The 19,839-nt window shown below is 40.6% G+C and overlaps 2 protein-coding genes and 1 non-coding gene across 4 annotated transcripts in view; 2 read left to right on the forward strand and 1 right to left on the reverse strand.

The window, feature by feature from the left end:
• Positions 1-2,435: 2,435 nt before the first annotated feature.
• Positions 2,436-10,426, reverse strand: LOC110975480 (uncharacterized). Its single transcript, XM_022228015.2, has 3 exons — positions 9,986-10,426; positions 7,182-7,343; positions 2,436-3,919 (listed from the first exon to the last, which is right to left on the reverse strand). The coding sequence occupies exons 1-3, from the start codon at positions 10,314-10,316 to the stop codon at positions 3,636-3,638; spliced, it is 777 nt and encodes a 258-aa protein (XP_022083707.2). The 5' UTR covers positions 10,317-10,426; the 3' UTR covers positions 2,436-3,635.
• Positions 9,059-9,169, forward strand: Trnay-gua (transfer RNA tyrosine (anticodon GUA)). The gene is made up of 2 exons: positions 9,059-9,095; positions 9,134-9,169. It is a non-coding gene; the product is annotated as a tRNA-Tyr (tRNA).
• A 1,023-nt stretch (positions 10,427-11,449) lies between the features above and the next one.
• The window catches only part of nat10 (N-acetyltransferase 10), a 34,650-nt gene continuing 26,260 nt past the window's right edge, over positions 11,450-19,839 (forward strand). For both annotated transcript variants that reach the window (XM_022227923.2, XM_022227924.2), the window contains exons 1-6: positions 11,450-11,534; positions 12,980-13,102; positions 14,136-14,227; positions 14,960-15,131; positions 16,322-16,506; positions 18,101-18,215. In XM_022227923.2, coding sequence (XP_022083615.2) covers positions 12,995-13,102; positions 14,136-14,227; positions 14,960-15,131; positions 16,322-16,506; positions 18,101-18,215 — 672 coding nt within the window. In that variant the 5' untranslated portion in view covers positions 11,450-11,534; positions 12,980-12,994. The remainder of the gene's footprint in view (positions 11,535-12,979; positions 13,103-14,135; positions 14,228-14,959; positions 15,132-16,321; positions 16,507-18,100; positions 18,216-19,839) is intronic.

Here is a 19,839-nt window from a genome sequence, read left to right on the forward strand (position 1 = left end):
TGAAAACCACAAAACTTTCTTTCCACATGTTGTGAATGTAAAGCAGGTGTTTTGTGAAGACAGGATCCTGTCTTTCCTGAGAAAGACAGGATTGATTTTTCCTTTTTTGAGCTGTGAGAAGAGATGGATACACGTACAGGTACGATGGCTCAAATTTGCCGGATGCAGCTGAAAAGTTGATAAGCACATTTTGCTTATGTAGAACCATGGAGGAAGGACACAAGTTTTTTTTCAGCCCTAAAATGTGACACAATTCATAAAATTCCATGAAACTTGGTGTTAGATGTCACAACACCCCCCCCACCACATACCAGAAGACACATGAATATTTCCAACTTTTGTGGGCAAAAGGCACATTGAGTGGTGAAGTTACCACACCGAATTATGGAATTGCCAAAAGACTGTGAAACTGTATACAAAGTGGTGGAATAACAAAGCCGACAATGTACTGTAGCATCAGAGCGAGTGAGGATAGCAATGGTGTGTACATCATTGTCCAATCGAGCAAGCGCAGTGTACATATGACATCGTGCATTGACAGGATTTGCCGTTACCTTTTTCTCACTTGCCAGCCGGACCAGCAATGATGGCTTTTGACTAGTCCATAAGCAGAATTTTCACTAGTCCGCGTCTTCCCCCAAATTTCAACATTCTTTTTGGCACTAGTGTTTTCTGCTCCAACATCATGCATAACAGTGAGCACTCGGTGCTGACTGTTGTTTAATTGTGGAGGAGTAATCATAAATGGCCATGGGAATTAATTTCCAGAATATTCATGAGTATAACTCTACTCAAGCAAATTTAATATAATCACAGTGGCATATGCCAGAACATTGAAATAAATGTTTCTGTGAGGTGACATAATTTGTGGGGAGTCGTTTTGCTGAAGTCCCTACAATGTTCTCATTCAGCTACAGGCCATGATGTAGTGTATGAACAACCTGGCCGGGGTTACATGTACATTGCAAGGATGCGAACATTGTGATTGGGGTGTTCAGTGTACATGTACATGTACATTTACACCTGTCACCACCACAGTAAGAAGACAGGTAATGGTACTTTTATGAGGGATTCAGATAATAGGTCCGTAAAGCATTTAAAGGATTAGCCCCACTGCAAAGTTAATGAGGAAGGCCCCCTAGATGAGCTCACTGCATTTTCACGGTGTTTTCACTTGACCTCAAGGTGTCGGCAAGGGGTCACCACCGGGATTTTTTTCACGGTGTTTTCACCATGTGAACTGCCATGAAGTTGCAGTGAAAACACAATTTCACAGTGAAACTGCAAATTAACTGCAAATTCATGGTGCTGAAATTCACAGTGTACACTGTGGCAAGTTGTAAAACAAAAAGCAGTTACCACATTGGGCGACGTAAATCGTACAATTTCTCCGACAGAAGATCGTGTGAAGCATTTATACAATGATAAGTACTTACTAATACTAGGGGTTTCTAGCATTGACTCTCTCCCACACTTAGGAGAATGGCTTAGAAACAAAATGCAGAGAGTACGGCTCTACATTCAAGACCTCAAAGCAAAGAGACCACCTTCACACCGCGTGCCCGGGAAGCACAGGCCGTTTTCCAATACTCAATTTCAGCTCCGTCACAGGCTTCAACTGACTTTGAAGCTGTAAGCGCTCTAATTAGTTTAATAGTGCCACAAAACATGTATTAAGATACAGGAGTGCCAGAAATTACAGTAATCCAATTCGATTGAAACGCTTCAGGCCCGCAATCGGGGATTGGTTTTGGGAACGAAGCCTGAGATGGAGCCCAAGTCGAGCATTGGAAAAGGGCCCTAAAAAGTATCAACTTTATGTCAATTATACCTCCGTGACGCGTATCAGAAGGATGAGGGCGCCCTTACTCAGGTAAGGTTCCTTACATTCATGTATTATACTCCACTTTTTGAAATGCCCCTCACGTTTTCGTGTGAAAAAATATGTGACTGGCTCTGCAAAAATGGCCCTTAGGCTTATGTGTGACAAATTGATTGGAAGTGATGCCCACGGACACAGAGGCATTCTAGTAAGGATTAAATCTGTGTATTTGTGACCTCTGTCTCACATTCTATTCCTGAGACACAGTAAAATTTAAAACTGATCTCTGGCAGATGCACTGAATGGTCTGTTACCTACAGAGACATAGCCGGACTTGCAGGGCCTTTTTGCGGAGTGGGTCACATTAAGGCGGATTGTGACGAATTTTCAGACTTCAAACAACCGAAATTTATTCCACAGCACCCAAAAAGCCATGCCCTTCTGATGTAGGATTCTGCAGGAGTATAATTCTTATTCAGATGTACCCATGAACATCGCCCCCAATAGAGTGTCATATGGTGTCAGCACCCCCCCCCCAGCTTTTCAAATTTCCATGACTGGGCAAGTCGTCCCCCCACAATTGCTCACCCCCCCCCCCAAAATAAAGTCCAGCTCAAATGTAAGCCACTGTTACCAACCTCACTGGCGTACACTAATAAACTGATAAAGGTTGTCTGTGGCATTTCCAAGGCCTAATTTCCCCTTCATGCTCGGTTCCGTTGCGATGACAACATCGATCATTGAATTTAGACTGATTACATACTATTTGTAAGTGACGTCGAGAAATAACCAGAGTAGATGTATACTCCTGTTACTCTTTGGACGTAAGTGAAGGAACGTGTCCAAGAAAGTCTAATTGTGTCATACAAGCATAATGAAACATCTAACAACCGCACCTGGTCCTGGTATCCTATTCTGTAACTATAAACGTGGACAAAAAACTATAGATTGAGTTTAGTTGTCCTTTGTGCAAACAATAGAGACATCGAACCTTGACATACCAGGCTTTTTATCGATCCATAACTGCCTACCGTCTTGCCACATTTTTAATCTAGCAGCCATCAAGACGCATGCAACTTTAAATTGGCTATAACAAACTTGCTGAAAATACCCACACATACAGTCAACATCAACACGCAGTTTTTTTAAATGTCCCAGGAAGTTTATACGTCTGCAATTTCAATTTCGTATACACAATGAAATCATAACAAAGGCAGCATTAAATTGCCAATTGAAAGACAATATACATTACCAGAAATGTGTCATAAACCGTTGAATATGCGTGAAATCTTGCACTTGCCTCATGAAAATGCATGGCTTACATGATCAATTTAACTTCATTAGGAAGTAGTCCATGAATTCACAGGATCATTTCTGGGCGCGCCTCTGGAATACTAGATGGTATAAGGCTAGCCTTTTAAAATAATGAAATAGGTTGTATAATTATACTCATACCAGATTATTCAGGTTTTCATAATTCAGTATGTTTAAAAAGACAATAAACATTCCTCCTTCACCCAACAAGATAAGTTAATCAGTTACACCTGTTTTCAACCGTAAAGTTTAATCATGAAAAGTTTGTTTTTTTTGTGTAGTGACGAAACTGAAAGACTGCAAACCATTTATACAATACATGTTAATGCTATTGATGTAAAATTGAGGTTGCATGAACGTGATTATACTTTAACAATTACTAACAACAGAACCCGAGTTGTTCAAGAAGTAACAAAAACCTCGAAATACTACTTATGCAATTCTTAGATTAATTTTTCCCCTATGTATTACGATTAAAGCACACTTAAACACAATCTTCTCAGCAGTTTTGGTATATTAGCCAGTCCACAGGAGACGCCCAGCCACCTAAACCAAGGAACCAGACGGGGCTAGCCGTGGGTGTGGGTATGTTGCCGGTATCAGTCCATTCGATATACGCCTCCTCATGGTACTTTCCAAGGGCAACGCGGTTGTTGTCGAATTGGAGCCAAAAGCGTCGCATCTGTGACTCATTTACCACGTCTTCTGATGGAACAACCTTCAGATTTGTGCAGCTCCAGCAACGACGCATGACGGTGTTGACACCTCCACCATGGCCAATGACTAAGGATATCGGTTGAAAATATAAAGTTGAATATATTTTGTAAAAATTGCCAACCAATTTGGTCAAAGGATCATTCAAAATTCACTTCGAGTTGAGTTAACTTACATCAGTATCTGAGTGTCAAATAGTTTGAGCTTTTTTTTGATAATTCTGTTCATTCAAATTCAAACGATCACTTTGTTCGGTCAAATTCGTTGAAAGCCCTGGTAGAGGGGTTGGTCAACAATTCGATTCAATCAACTGATGATTAGTCTTTTCATGCTTTCATCAGAATTTGTTCCTGTGGCACGTGCTCCGCATTCGTTTTTGCATATTATAGGTGGACTTTCCAAGAAACAAAAAACAAACTGGATTTGTGAACTAATACATGGGGAAACAAAAGAAGACTTGGTTTTTGTGTTGGAACGTTATCTGCAGTTACCTGCTTCTGTTTTCTACCAAATTTTGTTAACTTCTCGCTAAAAATTGTGAACTCCGTAGGCCTACCTGCTTACCCAATGACATAGAAATATATCCTGCCTGGATTTTGTTTATGCACTCAATTCTTCGTGTTTGCCCTCAAGTTGGGACAGACTTACGCAAATAACAATATTATAATACGAAGTAATCATTCGAACGGAGATGAGTTGGATTAGATAAAGAACAAACAACAATGCCTTGTGTTCTTAAGAAAAGTATCATGTTTCCTTTAAATATATTCTAACAAACAATGTAACTTCTTTTGAGGGCTTTACTATGACCGATCTTTAAACTGTCTTACAGTGTGTTTACAAGCGGGGAAATAAGAACTTTCTTACCGTGCAACGTAAGCTGCTATTTTTAATAACAATTCAGTATATAATGGAGTCAACTTGCGGTTGCAGTACAATAATTTTAGCCCCATTGAAACAAGTGTAAAATCGACATTGTTCATGGCCCAATAACATTCAAGTAAGCTGACATCAATTTCTTTCCAATTTGGTGGGTTAGCATATCAGATTTTCAATTAATCACACAAAACAATCACCCCCGAAAAGTTATAGTTCCCCAGCCTGTAAGCAGCCATTTTTCAAATTGCATCCTTATAATATCTAAGGCATTTAGAAAAAAATTTCAAATGTAATTCATAATTCTTTCATGCAAAACTGCTTAAACGGAAGTTTCATTTCGTCAAAGACGGTCATCCGCCGTAAATGTTGATTCCAATTTCGAAAAAACACCACTAGATTTCACTTTCAGAGCATTGTAAATCACAAAAAAACGTATTCATCCCATTTGTCGTTATTTTCGTCTCACTTATTTTTTATTTATTTATTTTTGGGGTGGGTCATTCACTTTACTGATTTCATTATTCAATTTAGTCAATGATATAAATTTGTATACAAAACGTTGGCCCTTAATTGAAAGTCAAATAACAGTGAGTTATGTAACTATTATTGCTGATTTCTTTGGTCTATTCTTTCTTAGTCAATTTTGAATCACTAAAAAATCACATCCAAATAACCACTAATTCAAACCATCTAAACGATAAATTCTGTCACGAAATGAAGAAGCTTTCGTTTAAGTAATTTCAAATGAAAGAAATGCTAAATTAACCGGGAAAATCCAGAGTCAAACGATAAGATTTGCACGAACACGGACGCGTATCGATAGAAATGAACGTTAGATATTTTGTTGAAATTATACATGGAAAACCCAATGCCCTGATTCATAGGGATTGCAATCAGTGGGGTAAATCTCTCCTAGAAATTAGGGGATGGGGTTGAGGAATGGAGGGGAATGACTTGAAATGTGAAAACCGGGGGCTGCAGAATCTGAATATTCCTTCACAATTCCCCTTAACTTGTTTCCACCACGAAAGGGGTGTTCAGTAGCCTGCAACCCACCAAAAAGGGGAAGATCCCCCATCCCTCCCTATGGATTACGCCCATGATTGCAATGTCTCAATATGATGAAAGACAAAAGTACTTGGTTTCCTGTAAAGGTTACATTATCCAAATTCGTCCTTTATGGCGCTTCTAAAGGATTTTTCAGCAAAGGTCGCAGCTTTCTGAGAAAGTTTCCAGTAAAACACACAACTCGTCTCTGGATCAATTTCAAATCAATTCCAAATTTTAGGACACGTTCAACAAATCCTAACTTCTTCAAGAACTCTTCCTTACTTGAAATGGGTCTGAGGTTGTCTTATCTCAATATTGCATGCAGTAATTATCGTCGAAGGGAAAGACGAGTATTGTCCTAGAGCTGTTATTTGTAACAGTTTTGTGCTATGAAACTAGCTGCAGCAACAGGCTTGGAAAGTGTTATCATTTACAAAAAAGGTAGTTTTAATTAAAGTGAAATGTTCCAAAATCTTATGGAACGGGAAAACCTATTTGTTATTTCAAAATGGAATTTTTAAAAATAGTTGGAAGCATACATGAGTCAACTGCTCTGCAACACGTTCTTATTTTGGCTTTCTCCATATTTTCAACGACTGTTTTCGTCAAAGGGTCCAAAGAAACATAAAACAGCCTCCAAATTTCTTATTATGACCCATCTTTCTTAAGATGGGTTTGGCAAAACCAATCTTGGAACCCTTCATGGCAAAGATCAATCAAAGAGTTGGGACTCATCTTAAGCATTAAGATTAGTTTCAAGATAACATGAATTTCGTGAAATCGGCCCCAGATAGGCCTATGGTAGTTTAGCCGTTTGCACCAAAATAGCAGCACCGTACCGGGATATTATACTCCCCAGGGAGCTGAGATGGTTTCAGGAATGTTCAGATGATGTACGAGCCCAATGTGCAGGGATAGGCCTAATGATAATACAGCGCCTCGGAATGGTTTGCTAGATAGAGGGCGCTTTACAAGTGCTTGTTATTAGTATTATTCTTATTACTATTTAACAACACGATCCAGTTCGGTATTTCAAAAGCCAAGGTCTTTCGGGAACAATCGATAATCTCTATACACTGGATAGGCTGCTCAGCAGTAACTGCCTATGTGTGAATTGAAATGACCGCCATCTTAGGAGATCCAATATAATGGCCTCCAACTTCTGTCCATTCCGTAAAATGCATTCATGCACGACACAAAAGCCGGTGACTTGAGAAAATGCCACTATATTGAATAGCCTAAGATGTCCGCGCAGTCGCTTCAATTCGGGGAGCAGAGTTGCCTATCCAGTGTACAGAGATCAGTGGATAAGTGATAACCTCGTACTGGGCATGCGCTCTTGGAATACCGAACTGGTCATTAGACGAGAAAGACACTAAGTGAAAAAAACCCTAGTCCTTACCCAATTCATACTTGACACCGCCAAAGGTGCCATCTGTTGACAGACTGACAATGGCGTCGGCAGAGGTTTGTAGTGCGAAATCCAACACAATCTCCCCGTCAAATGCAGGCAATGGGAATATGTAGTTTAAAAAACCTGAAGTTCTATATGCAGTTATGCATACTGGGAAGAAAGGAAGGATTAATACCCGTAAGAGTATAGTGCAATGCACTGACAATCCTAGGAGAGATATGCACTGGATAGGCAAACTTGATGGAAGCATATTGTAATCGGATCCGACAGCTTCAGGCGGAAATCTGAATCTAAGAGCCGTAGCTCAATTCGAGTTGAAGGCCTAGGCTCAATCTGATCCAAATCCGACAAAAAAAATTTGCATCCGATTCGATACAAACAGAATCTGAACCAAGATTGCCAATACCGCTACTCACTAACTCCATTGTAAAACTAACAAATTTCATGGCACTGTTAAGGACCTATTGTCAAAGACGTTTAGGTCGTAAATTGAGACGTAACAGTTCGGTTTTTTGGGGGGTACATTTAACATTCACATTTTTCAACCTGCAACATTTATATGACCTCCGACTAACGAACAAAAGATAAATAGAAGGACAGCTCTGGATTATAGTATTGCTTAGTGTGGGGGGTACACTTATAAATACTACATAAAGACAGCGCCTTTACTGCCCGAGTAGACAATAAAAGGTAGAGGGTTCATTTCATCTTCTTGATTCAGATTAACAGAAGGAAACTGCGTTGCATACAAGATTCGTATTTCTGAAAAACAAAACCTCAAAAAATATTTCTCTTTCATGACATAGAATTAATTAATGATGATGTACATTGCGGTTAAGGGGAGACAAAAACTGGCAAGCATGGTTAGGGGAATCACTATATTGGAATCAGATCAAATAATGAGGAATATATGATTCAAGCCTTGCTCCGTTACCTGCTCAATATTTCGGAAAATCATGCTATTCAGAGACGGTACCACCAAAAAATAAATTCATACATTGAAAGAGGGAAAGGGGAGAAAAACAAGGCGTGACACCGCTTCGTTTTCGCGGGCATTACCATTTCTGATTTCGTTCACACCCCCTTTTGGAAAATTTGGGATCACGCTTCCCTTTGGGAAAATCCTGTATCCGCCCGTGGTATCACTGACTTGGGCTGGGTGTGAACGTTTGTAAGACACTGAGTTTCTTAACAACTTTGCGAGTCAAGAAATACAGACAGGAACTCCCTTAAAGTAAAAAGATCAAGACAGTGCATGGCTCATTCGATAGCTCGGTAGAGCGGTGGACTGTAGAAATCATGGCCGGCCGTAGGTAGTGCAGGCCCCTTTTAATCCATAGGTCGCTGGTTTGAATGCGGCTTGAAGGATTTAGAGGGTTTTTTCCATTTTCATGATTCATTCATTTGCTTGATTCATTCGATGCCTGTAAGACTCTTTGTTTGGGAAAAAACTCAATCATTATTTTTCTTTCAAAACGTAGCATTAATTCGAATGTGTATTTTATGGGAACGATTTAACTTGCGGATAAGAGGAGACAAGAATTGGCAAGAGTGGTTGGGGAATCGCTATATTGGAGTCAAATCTCGACACTGTTTCAGACCAGAGAGCGTTTTAAGGAGGGGAACATGACTCTTCACAAAACTGTGAAAATATGTATACAAACAAAAGATGTGATTAATTATTGCTTTTCAATTCCGAAGTTTTCATGTGCTTGATGAAAAATTTGAGATTCACAAGGGATTCAAGCCTTCCTCCATTATCTGCTCAGTATTTCGGTCAGACACTGAGTTTCTTAACAACTTTGCGAGTCAAAAAATAAAGGAACGCCACCATAGTTTGAACAAATTCGAGACACTGTATGGCTCCTTCGATAGCTCAGTTGGTAGAGCGGTGGACTGTAGGGATTAGGACCGGCTGTAGGTTGTGCAGACCCACATAAATCCATAGGTCGCTGGTTCGAATCCGGCTCGAAGGATTTAAAGCTTTTCTTTTTCATGTCCTTGATTCATTCGTTGCCCCCAAGACTCCTTTTTCTGAAAAACCTCAAACGTTATTTTTCTTTCAGAACATAAATTAACTACATGTTAAGAGCAATGTTTGGTTACCATATGCAAAGAAAAAAAAAAGAAAATGTTCAACATGGACCTCGCCCCCCCCCTCCAAAAAAAGGAAAAAAGCTAGTTTCCGGTTTCGGGTGCGCGTCGTCGACAAAATAAGAAAGTTTCTATTTTGTGTAATACGATGTCTGAAGGCTGACAAACTTGCTTGATTGACTGGAATCCTGCTACTGTATAATTTTAACGTATTTAGATGAGGGTATGGTTTAGCATTATGGACAATAAAAGAGTCCCTTTACAGTGGGCCCACATACATTTAGTCAGGCACTCTTTTTCAGATGACGTCATTCTGTATCATACATTTACATCTGGGAACAAGACAAACGAAATCACCTTATGTCCTGTGTACACCCACAAGCTAGAAATGTTTTTGATTAAACACCAAACTAGTGAGGGGGCTGTCTAGATCAAGGTTGGTATCGGGTAGACGTACGTACAAGCACATATGCTCTAGAAAAAAAAAGGGGAGGCAAAAACCAAAAAAAAAAAAAACCAAACAAACAAAGCTGCGTCGCCGCACAACTTTTGGAGCAAACCTCTGACCAGAAGCGGGAGACCTTTTTTGGGCCCTACCTCGGTCACATTTTTATGACAAATCACCAGTGATGACTGTGATTTTTGTATCTAGTAAAACGAACATCCCGCTTGATACTAATGGAAATCAAATGTCTTACCGCTTCTGCTAAAGTATTTCAGTCTGTTTTCCTTTGAAGAAACTACCGAGGCATCACTCAATTCGCACTGTCCTGTATCTCTTGTGTAACTGAAGTATCGGCAATATTCCTCCTTAAGGCATGCCGCGGCACACCTCACGTGAGAGCCCTGCCCGTTGGATCGAATCACGCGGAACTTAATCGTGCCGTCCGAGTGTAATTCAGACTTGAAATCTGAACGCATTACAGAAGTATCATCGATGGTATCGCTCCGGCGGATCACGCAGATGATGGAAAGAATTAGCCAAGTAACATGGCCGTGCCTTGGCCAACACGTAAAGAGAGAAGTCATGGCGTTTGAATTCACTTTATTTGTGTCGCAAAAAAAGCCAGCCGACAATTACATAGAATTACACGAAGGTTACAGGCATATTGCCTAAAAAAAACCGCACTGGCACCAACGTGAAAGCTTACAATTGATTATCATTACGACAATCGATTGCTAATAGGCCCCTGTACTGATGACGTCACGCTTTGTTTAGCAGGTTTCTTGACATAAAAGACTCTTGATGAAATCCCAGGCCGGATATCGCCCATGGTATTTGCTACAAAAGTAAAAGTCGATAAAGTACATTTTTACTGTACACATCTAATGCCGCGTTGATCAATTTTATATAATTAAAACACCGGAGTGGATGCTTGTATTTTCAAGCACAGTTCTGGGGTATGCTTCACTTAAATGGTGCTTTGACATTTAACGGGGGGGGGGGGGAATTCACCGTATACACCGACACCGAGGCGAAAAATTGTTTACAAACCACGCTGAGTAATTTCGACTTGAATAGAGGCTATAGTCGTGGTTTTGGGGCCTTTTTAAGGGGAAGTAAAGTCCGGCAATTAATTAAACATGGGGTGCTTCACAGGGCGTGAGGACTAGTCGCCTCTCATGGCTGGCAATAAAACCATTTTCCCCTGAGCAGTTTGTCTGAGTATTTAATGAATACTCGACGTCATGTTCGAAAGGAGTTAAAACAGGTCTTCTACCTTGCAACTCTTACTGGACAAGAGACAATGATAACGTAACACATTTCATTTCTTTATTAGTGTTTTTGCTTGTATCCATGAAGGTTTCCAAAGTCTTTGCTTGTCGAACTTATATTTCTGGTTTTTAGTGGCTATTATTCAAATCCGAAACGAGTCGCGGATGGACAGCAAAAGTCAACTTTTATTGGAAATGTTTTGTTCTTGCTACCCTGTAAACACTCAACTAAAACCCTATCTGCTGCAGGCAAGCTATATCTTATGAAAAAGTGTACAGAGACGTATTTTTCAATTGTATTGTTGGAGAGAGTATTAACAAAACTGACGGTACATATTCCCCCCCCCCCAAGTGCCGCGCAGCGGCTGATGCCCGACCAGACTTTGGCCTGACATTGCTCCATGCTATCAATTGGTGGCGCAATAATATTGTCTGTCTGGTTTTCACGTGCGCTGCGCATACGTGGGGGACAGATGCACGTGCGTACATATGACGGAGAACAGCCTAGTGCCTGCACATCTGAGCCTGTTGGTAAGGAAAGATCTCACCGTTTTAGATGGTATAATGTGAATGAAAACCTCTCTATCCCAAATACAATGGTATCCCGGGAGACCTCATGAAATTATATGGGAGAAGTCGGTGTAACGGCATAGAAATCTCATATAAACCGAAATAGATAGCACTATGAATTGATAGGCTTTTCGGTGCTACTTGTATCTGGAAAGTGAAGTACGCATGTCGGGCCACAGTACTAATATTATCAGTATAGTACCTACTTTCACCTACTCCTAAAATACCCCCAGAACTGTGGGGTCCAACATCCGCTCCTCTCCCACAAACCCCTCAGAAAATGAGCCTTTTTTGCCACAGGCTCTATATAAAGTTTAACATGGCATGAACAGGGATTCTATTCTAGTTGTGTACCCATAGAAATGCTTCATTTCCCCCAGGATTTTGTATGGTAGCTTACATCCCTTTGTTCTTAGTACCAAAAAAAGGGCCAAAACCATGCCGTTCTAAAAAAAAAAAAGATGCAAATATTTCCTGATCAGCGTCCAAGAGTCATGCAGTTCACATGTGTACATGTGAAGACAAGCCATAACCAAATGGTTGACTATGGCTGCAACTGCTACACAGAACATGGAAATTAGCTGCAGCTACTTTCTGTACATGTGTGCATAATCGTAGCCGCGATTGGACTGAATGGTTGAGCCCTGTGATTGGTCAGTGTGACCCCCAGCGTGCCGCAACCAACTGCCATTCAACCAGCACAGCTAAGAATTACACTCGGATGGGTTTGAGTCCCGCCCGAGTAAGCTTGTGAATTTTTTCTCTAGCTCTGGGAATAAAGCATTGATGTAAATATACATCGGTGTATCGGTAAGGGCAGAGCCCATAACTAAGATGTCAGATTCTTTCAGGTCATCCAGGTGATTTGGAACATGTGTACACATGACACTTAGTATGTGCACTGCTTTGAAGGTACATGTACATGTACGTGTACGTACACATGCGTGTACGGTACATGTAGACCCAAGTACACATACATGTACATGTTTTCTTACCATACACGTACATGTAGATGTTATTATTTTCTTTTTGTAGTTTTGTAGATCAAACTATTGTAAACTCAAGCATAATTCATATCGGGCACCAGACTGTTAATCTGTTGCTGCCAAGCAAGAAAATTGTTCTCTCTCCAAATCGTTTTCTTGGAAATTTGATTCAAATCTTAGTATTTTGCAGAGTTTTTACTTTCAGTGCACTGTAAGGTAGCACAGGACGTGACAGTGCACCGTAAAAGTGGCTGTTACTATTAGTGTTTGATTTTGGGTTGAGAAGAAAATCAAGCAATTCGCAGTGACAATATTTGTCTTTATTTCAAATTGTACGTTTTCCCGAGAGTAACTCTCCTTAAATTTTAATGAACTAAATTTACACGTTGATCAGGTTTAATCTTTGACACTTCTTTCCAGAATGTTCCATGAAGAATGGTCCGTAAAAAGATTGACAATCGGATTCGGGTGTTGATAGAGAATGGGGTGACTCTCGGTCGTCGATCAATGTTCGTTGTCGTTGGAGACCATGGAAAAGATCAGGTAAGATCCAACTCTTGTTACTTCTTTCAGTGTCATTCTTCACAAAATGAAAAAAATGGGACAAATTTTCATTTGTTTGCTCAACCTTTTCAAGTCATGAAAATTGACCCTGCACATATATGTACAGCAGTACATCACAGACACCAGTGCTACATTAAACTGCAGTGCAAGTTACATGCACTTGTACACGTACAGTGCATGATATTTGGAATCGGTACATGCGGAGTAGTCAATTCCACTTCCAGTAAAAGCAAGGCTTGTACTCAAACTAATCATGCTTCATACATTACTGGTTTATAAATACATTTACTTTTTGCACATTTTACAGAGTTTATTGTCTTGTGTAATGCTTGTGAGTTTTATGAGTTTCAGGCCCAAGCATTTTCACAGCAGGTATTTCCAATTAAACATGATGAGGTATTAAGGAAAACAATCATCCTGTAATCTTTGTCTACCCTGAGTCACGGACGTATACAAAAAAACCTGGACTCGCAATGCCCTTAATTAGCTTTTAGAGATCATTGAATCCACTCACGGCCATTTTACCGAGCTGAATACAAAGCTTGTCCGGCAATGCCCGCCTTTGTTCTCCCAGGCGTCAATAGAAGCAAGCCAATCCACGCATTTGTATTCGGCTCAGTAAAATGGCTGCTGGTTGGCTTCTATTTCATACAAAGGCATTGCAAGTCCAGGTTATTTTTATATACGCCTGTGCCCCCCAGTTAGGAAGATGTACATACATTGTATCTCCCATCTATCACCTCCATGCTCCGATCTACATGTAATGAACTCCAGTGATAGTGTTAATCAGATGAAAGCAGTTAACCTGAACATCACCCGAATGGTACTTGTACCACCCTTGAAAACATTTCAATGAGTGACACTTACAGCACCTGTTCATGTGTACATGTACATGTATTTGTAACTTTGTGTACAAGCATGTACATGTACATGTATCTGTGCAGTATATTCTGTTTTCAGCATTTGTGTCTCCTCTTAACTGACCACTCACACTTCTCCTGTCCAATGCCAGGTTGTCATTTTACATCACATGTTATCAAAGGCTGTTGTCAGAGCAAGACCATCAGTGTTGTGGTGCTACAAAAAGGAGCTTGGTTTCAGCAGGTGAGCCTTACTTTGCAGATGAAGCAGGGAAACATACCGACACCTGTACAAAATGTTCATGTACATCCAATGACCACATGTACCGGTGCCGGTAGTTATGTTTGTGTGAATGTACACTGTACATGTTACAGTAACAGGTTTTTTTACAATCTTTGCTAGGATTTTTATTTACCGGTACTGGGCATTCACCGGTTGATTATACTCGGACAGTGAAGGAGAACAGAAACATGTGCAAATTTTCTGCCATGTGCTTAACACTAAAATTTCTAAAAACCAAATAAAATCAATTATGGCCTCCCACAACATTCTCTTTGCAGCATGTGGCAGAGTAAAATTTGACCTTCAACACATTTCGTGTACATGAAGGTCAAATCGTATGACCCTTCCAAAAGCGGGCTTATTATTTAAAAGTGGTAATGGGTATCAATTTGTATGTGCATGTATACATGTATGTACATATGTGTCTGTACATTCTAGGAGCAGTCTTAATGCTTTTGTGTTTTCAAGATGTATTTTTGCGTTGGGGAGATGTTAATTTACAGTGATATAAATATAGTGGTTAAGACATCTGCACTAGTAAGCAGGAGGTTGTGGGTTCGAGTCCTACCCGAATAAGCTTGTGAGGTTTTTTCGCAAGCTCTCGGACAAGCACTGAGCATACAGTGCTCATTAAAATACGTTGGGTAATGGCGAAACCCATTATATAAATGTTTTTGTGCTTTCATCGTGCAGCCATCGCAAGAAGCGTATGAAGCAACTGCAGAAGAAGATAAAGAGCGGTGTCCTGGATATCAAAGAAGATGACCCCTTTGAGTTGTTCATTGCAGCAACCAACATCCGCTACTGTTACTACTCTGAAACACACAAGATCTTAGGAAACACATATGGCATGTGTGTACTGCAGGTGAGGCTTTAATCATTGTCAATTTGAAGCACAGCTGTGTTGTGTTGTGCACTGCGCCAACTGTCCCTCAGAGGAATATCGGATTGCACTTTTGTGCTGCCCAACAACTGTGCTTCACTGTTTCATGTACATCATTGTGCAGTAAACCAAATGCAGTGAAGAGGACTGCACAAAAGACCCTGGGTCATTTTGTGCTGGCAACCAACTGTGTACACACTGAACCTGTGCATGTTTGAGTTCCATATTGAAAACACATGCAAGAGAGTGACTGTGGGCACTCGTGCATATTTGTGCAGTTAAACCAAAGGAGGGTTCAAATGTATTGTAAAGAGCCACTGAATTTGGAGACTTGGGTCCAGTCAGTAGATAGCGAGGGTCAAGTCTCAAGTGTTGTTGCTCAGCCGTGTCAATGCGTTAAGCTTACATACATGTACTTAGTGTGGACTTGTGAACAAAAGATGTCCACATGATGCAGGAAAGGAAGACGTTCTGTGGACGTACACCCGTCTACAGGATGTTTCCCCTTCTCTGAAAAAGATGTTTAGAGGCATTTTGGGGTAAGGGTCATCTGTCGTAAAAGGAAGAGAAATAGTAAAGGAAACCTTGTACAAAACCAGCTGAAAATTGTGTTCCCGGTTCAAGAAAAAGGTTTATTTTCACCGAGTTTTCTTAACTGCGCGAAAAGAAAGGACTGTCCACTCTACATATACATGTAGGTAGTGCAGGTAAGGTAAGTGTGTGTGTGCTGTAGTGTGAGTCACTAGTAGTTGAATACAATCTAGACTTTAAAACAGAGAAGAACCGATCTGAAGACAGTAATTCTGTGAAGCATACATGTAATGGCCTTACATGTATTTGAGTGTGTTTTTGTGTTAACGTGAGAATGCTTCTGAGTGCATAGAGTACAGAAGTACGGGACTTGCAGTAAGTGTACTTCTAATCAGACCAGATATGCATCACCTAGATATTTTAAGACAGCAGAAATGTAAACTTTGGACCATTTTCTACACTCAGAGTATCAAGTTTGAGACTCAAATGAGCCCACATGCTGTGTACTGTCAAGGGAATGGAATACCCAGCTTTTTACAGAGCTTTTATTTGTAAAGACATTTCTCGTTGTGCATTTTCTAGCACAATCTGAATCCTGTAATGGAATTTTGCATTTCTGTTTGTTGGTTTTGTGTTTGTAGGACTTTGAGGCTATGACCCCCAACCTCTTGGCCCGCACCGTTGAGACCGTAGAGGGTGGCGGTATTATAGTGATACTGCTTCGCACAATGGCATCCCTGAAGCAGCTGTACACACTCTCCATGGATGTTCATTCGCGGTATCGCACAGAGTCACACCAAGATGTCGTAGGCAGATTTAATGAAAGGTTTGGTCTTGTTTTCACCCAAGTAAATGTCAGCTTAGTACTCATCATGTACACTAGACGGCTGCGACGTTTTTATTTTTAAATAAATGATAAATAATAAAACACACTGCCGGTGCTCTGCTGTCCCCTCCTGTCCTCCGCGGACAATACCAGCATTGCTGGAAACCGCATTGTTGATGGCATCTTCCGTCCCCGGACAATACCAGCATTGCTGGAAGTCGCATTGTTGATGGCATCTGAACTTGGTTGAAGGCAAAACCGCTTCAGTGTTGCTGAAGTCGTTGACAAGATTATTCTCATCATAAGATTGGGAAAAACCGATCGATCACTAGCGTCGCTGTCAGAAAACACAACGACGCTGAGACCAGTAGGCTTGGAGCCCTACATTATTGTGCACATGCTAAAGGAGCAAACAGTCATAGGTACTCCGACTCCCACGTACTGCATGACACTTGTATGGAATGGAAAAATATAACTCAGACTTTTTTTTTTCTTTTGAGTCTGCCAGACCCCCTAAACAACAAACTTTTCTCACATCGAGTTTTAATTGCACAGTTTAAAAGGTGAGACCTTGTCTCTGTGGGTATCTATGGGTATACTCTACCATCTGAGACATACATGTATTGCAGAAAAATGTCATCCAGTGTTGAGCTACATCTTTTAAGTGTCCATGCTTCCAAATTCATAAGTGACTACATTTATACTTGTCCGGTCTTAAACCCCTTCGTGCCGGGAGACGGTAAGAGTGGCACCGTAAAAATTGAGATCCTCAGCCCGCTTTTCAGCTATTATTCTCGGCCCACGCTGGAGCGAACACGGTGAAAGAAGGCAGACCCTGGCTCTTGTATATATGGTGATTGGCCTTTGTGTGTTGCCAAGAAATTAAAAGGCCGAATTTGCATCATAATCACCAGTTTCACAATAGTCCCCACTTTGAAAAGAGGCAACGGGAATGTGGAAGCGTGAGTAGAGCCGCATGCCACCAAACAATGAGCCTTTTCACTGTGTAATTCAAAGCGTGCAGAGCACACAGGGCCACAAACTGAGAATTTGCAGTTTTGCAGGTGGCCTTCGTGGCCAAGCGAGGCTGGAATTCTTGGAATCGGCTTTCGGAAAAAAATTCCCGTCGTCAATGGGTTAAACTTGCATTTAAGACCAAACAGGCTTATTTTAGTCCTATTCATGAATATGTGTACCATTTTAGTCAGAGTGAAAAGAAGTCAATATATGATAAATTTCCAAGGATTTTGTTCAAGAATTTTACATTCATTTTCTCAAACAATCCATTTAATGGCAAATTCCATGTGTGTGGGAAGTTCTGATTGCCACGGCGCACATAGACTCTTGACCAATAGGCATGGATTAAAACTGTCTTGATCCAGGTGCCAGCGCTTTTTTTCACACAGTGGGCATTATCAAACGTTAATTCACGGTTGCGTTGCACATTTTTGCATAGGGAAACTGAGGCATTTATGAATAAGAGTTAAACTGTTCTATCTTCCACTGGTGTGGTAATGCAGGCTGCACGTTCATTTGTTTTAGTCCAGGGATGTAAAATCTTTGACATAGAATGTTATTCTTATTGATGTTGCAGGTTTCTCTTATCCCTTGCAACATGTAAACGTTGTATGGTCATCGATGATAAGCTCAACATTCTACCCCTGTCCTCTCATATCCTGTCCATTCAACCGGTACCTCCAAAGACCATGGTAAGTCCTCATCGGAAGTTCATCCTCAAATGTAGATCATGTGGAGATTTGGTACTTGTGTCTGCATGGTAACCAGATTTTGAATTTGAGTCATTACTGTAATGATTACGAGTGTTTATTGTATTGATTTGAATCCGAGTGGATTTGAATAGATAAACTTTGAAGCTTTGCATGGTGAGAAATAGACTAAAGAGAGGGCTTGAGGTGACACCATGTGGATAGTTCTGGTCTCTTTTGGAAGAGTTGTAGTTCTCACAAGAACTGATGAATGCGTACATGTACTTAACGTTTCGACCAGTGTGCTCTGTTGTTCTTCAGGAGGGTGACTCCATCGGTGTTCACCATCGGTTCTTCTCAGAACAACACACTCATTAAAAGAGATATTTTCTTGTACATGGTGCAACCGAAAGCCTAACCTAATTTAGCACTTCATCCATGCATAGCTTCAAGTCTTAACGTTCCACCTGTCACAATTACTGCAAACATGAAAGATTGGTTTTATGCAGCACACGTAGAAATTCTCTTTTTATAGAGGCAGTGATTTATCTTTCTGAGATGTAAAATCCTGACATAGAGTTGCCTCACTTTTGATCAGTGAAGGTTTCAGTGGGCACTCACATTGCAGATTGCCTCAATTGTTTCACAGCACATTCAGTTCATTTCTTTTATGGCCACTGGCAATTAAAGGCCGAGTGGGAATTCTGTATTTTGCCTTGTCAGTACGTACCCATGTGCTTGCCTGGGTGTGTGATTGTACACGTACATGTTGCAAACCTGGGAATTAAAGAAGTCAACATAACACAGGTTATGAAGATGTTGTGTGGATTTGTCAGCGTCCACAAAAGGTTGAACCCACTGAATAAAAGGTTTAAGGGCATTTGGGGGTAAAGGATATCTGTTGCAAAAGAAGAACTATCCACAAAACTAAGAATGAATATCCTGCTTAAAAGGGTCTTCATAAAATTAGAGGATTGTCACCAAGATTTCATACCTAGTGAAAACAAGGGAATATTCACACTACAGGGACATGGGTCATTCCATGAGGTAGGGGCACAATTTGTGACAGTGTCCTTGTTACATGGGTAACTTTTACCACCTGGCATGACCTGTTGAGTAGGGCATTTACTCTGCAAAAGTAACACACACCTCTGTATTCAGCCTTGCAAGATGTATAATTTGGCATCCACATGCAGGGAAATACATGTAGCTGTTCATTTATACAGAACTCACCATCACAAATTGTGCCCCAACCTCATGGAAAGACCCACATCAGAGTATGCAACACTCACATGCTATATTAGAATGCCTGTAAGCAGTTACTTTTCTCAGCTTACAAAGGATCTGACAAGTACAGGTACATGTATACTTCAAACTCGGTACGTAAGCGAGTTAGTCTTGATCTCCAGCAGAAGCTCTTAATTTTTAGGCCCCTTACATGTACATGTAGGTCAAAAGTCCAAGTCCTAAGGTAGAAAAATGTTTGTCTAACATAACCAAAGAATAACTTTGGATATGACATGTTCTACAAAATATAAGCCATTTGATAACAATGAACTTCAGGGGCGGGGGAGGATTTTTCCAGAAGATACATGCAACAACAACGCATTAAGTCACAATGTCTGAT

The sequence above is a fragment of the Acanthaster planci genome, linkage group LG20, assembly GCF_054643075.1.
Source record: "Acanthaster planci isolate LZ-2023a linkage group LG20, COTS_SCS, whole genome shotgun sequence".
In the NCBI taxonomy this organism is placed as follows: Eukaryota; Metazoa; Echinodermata; class Asteroidea; order Valvatida; family Acanthasteridae; genus Acanthaster; species Acanthaster planci.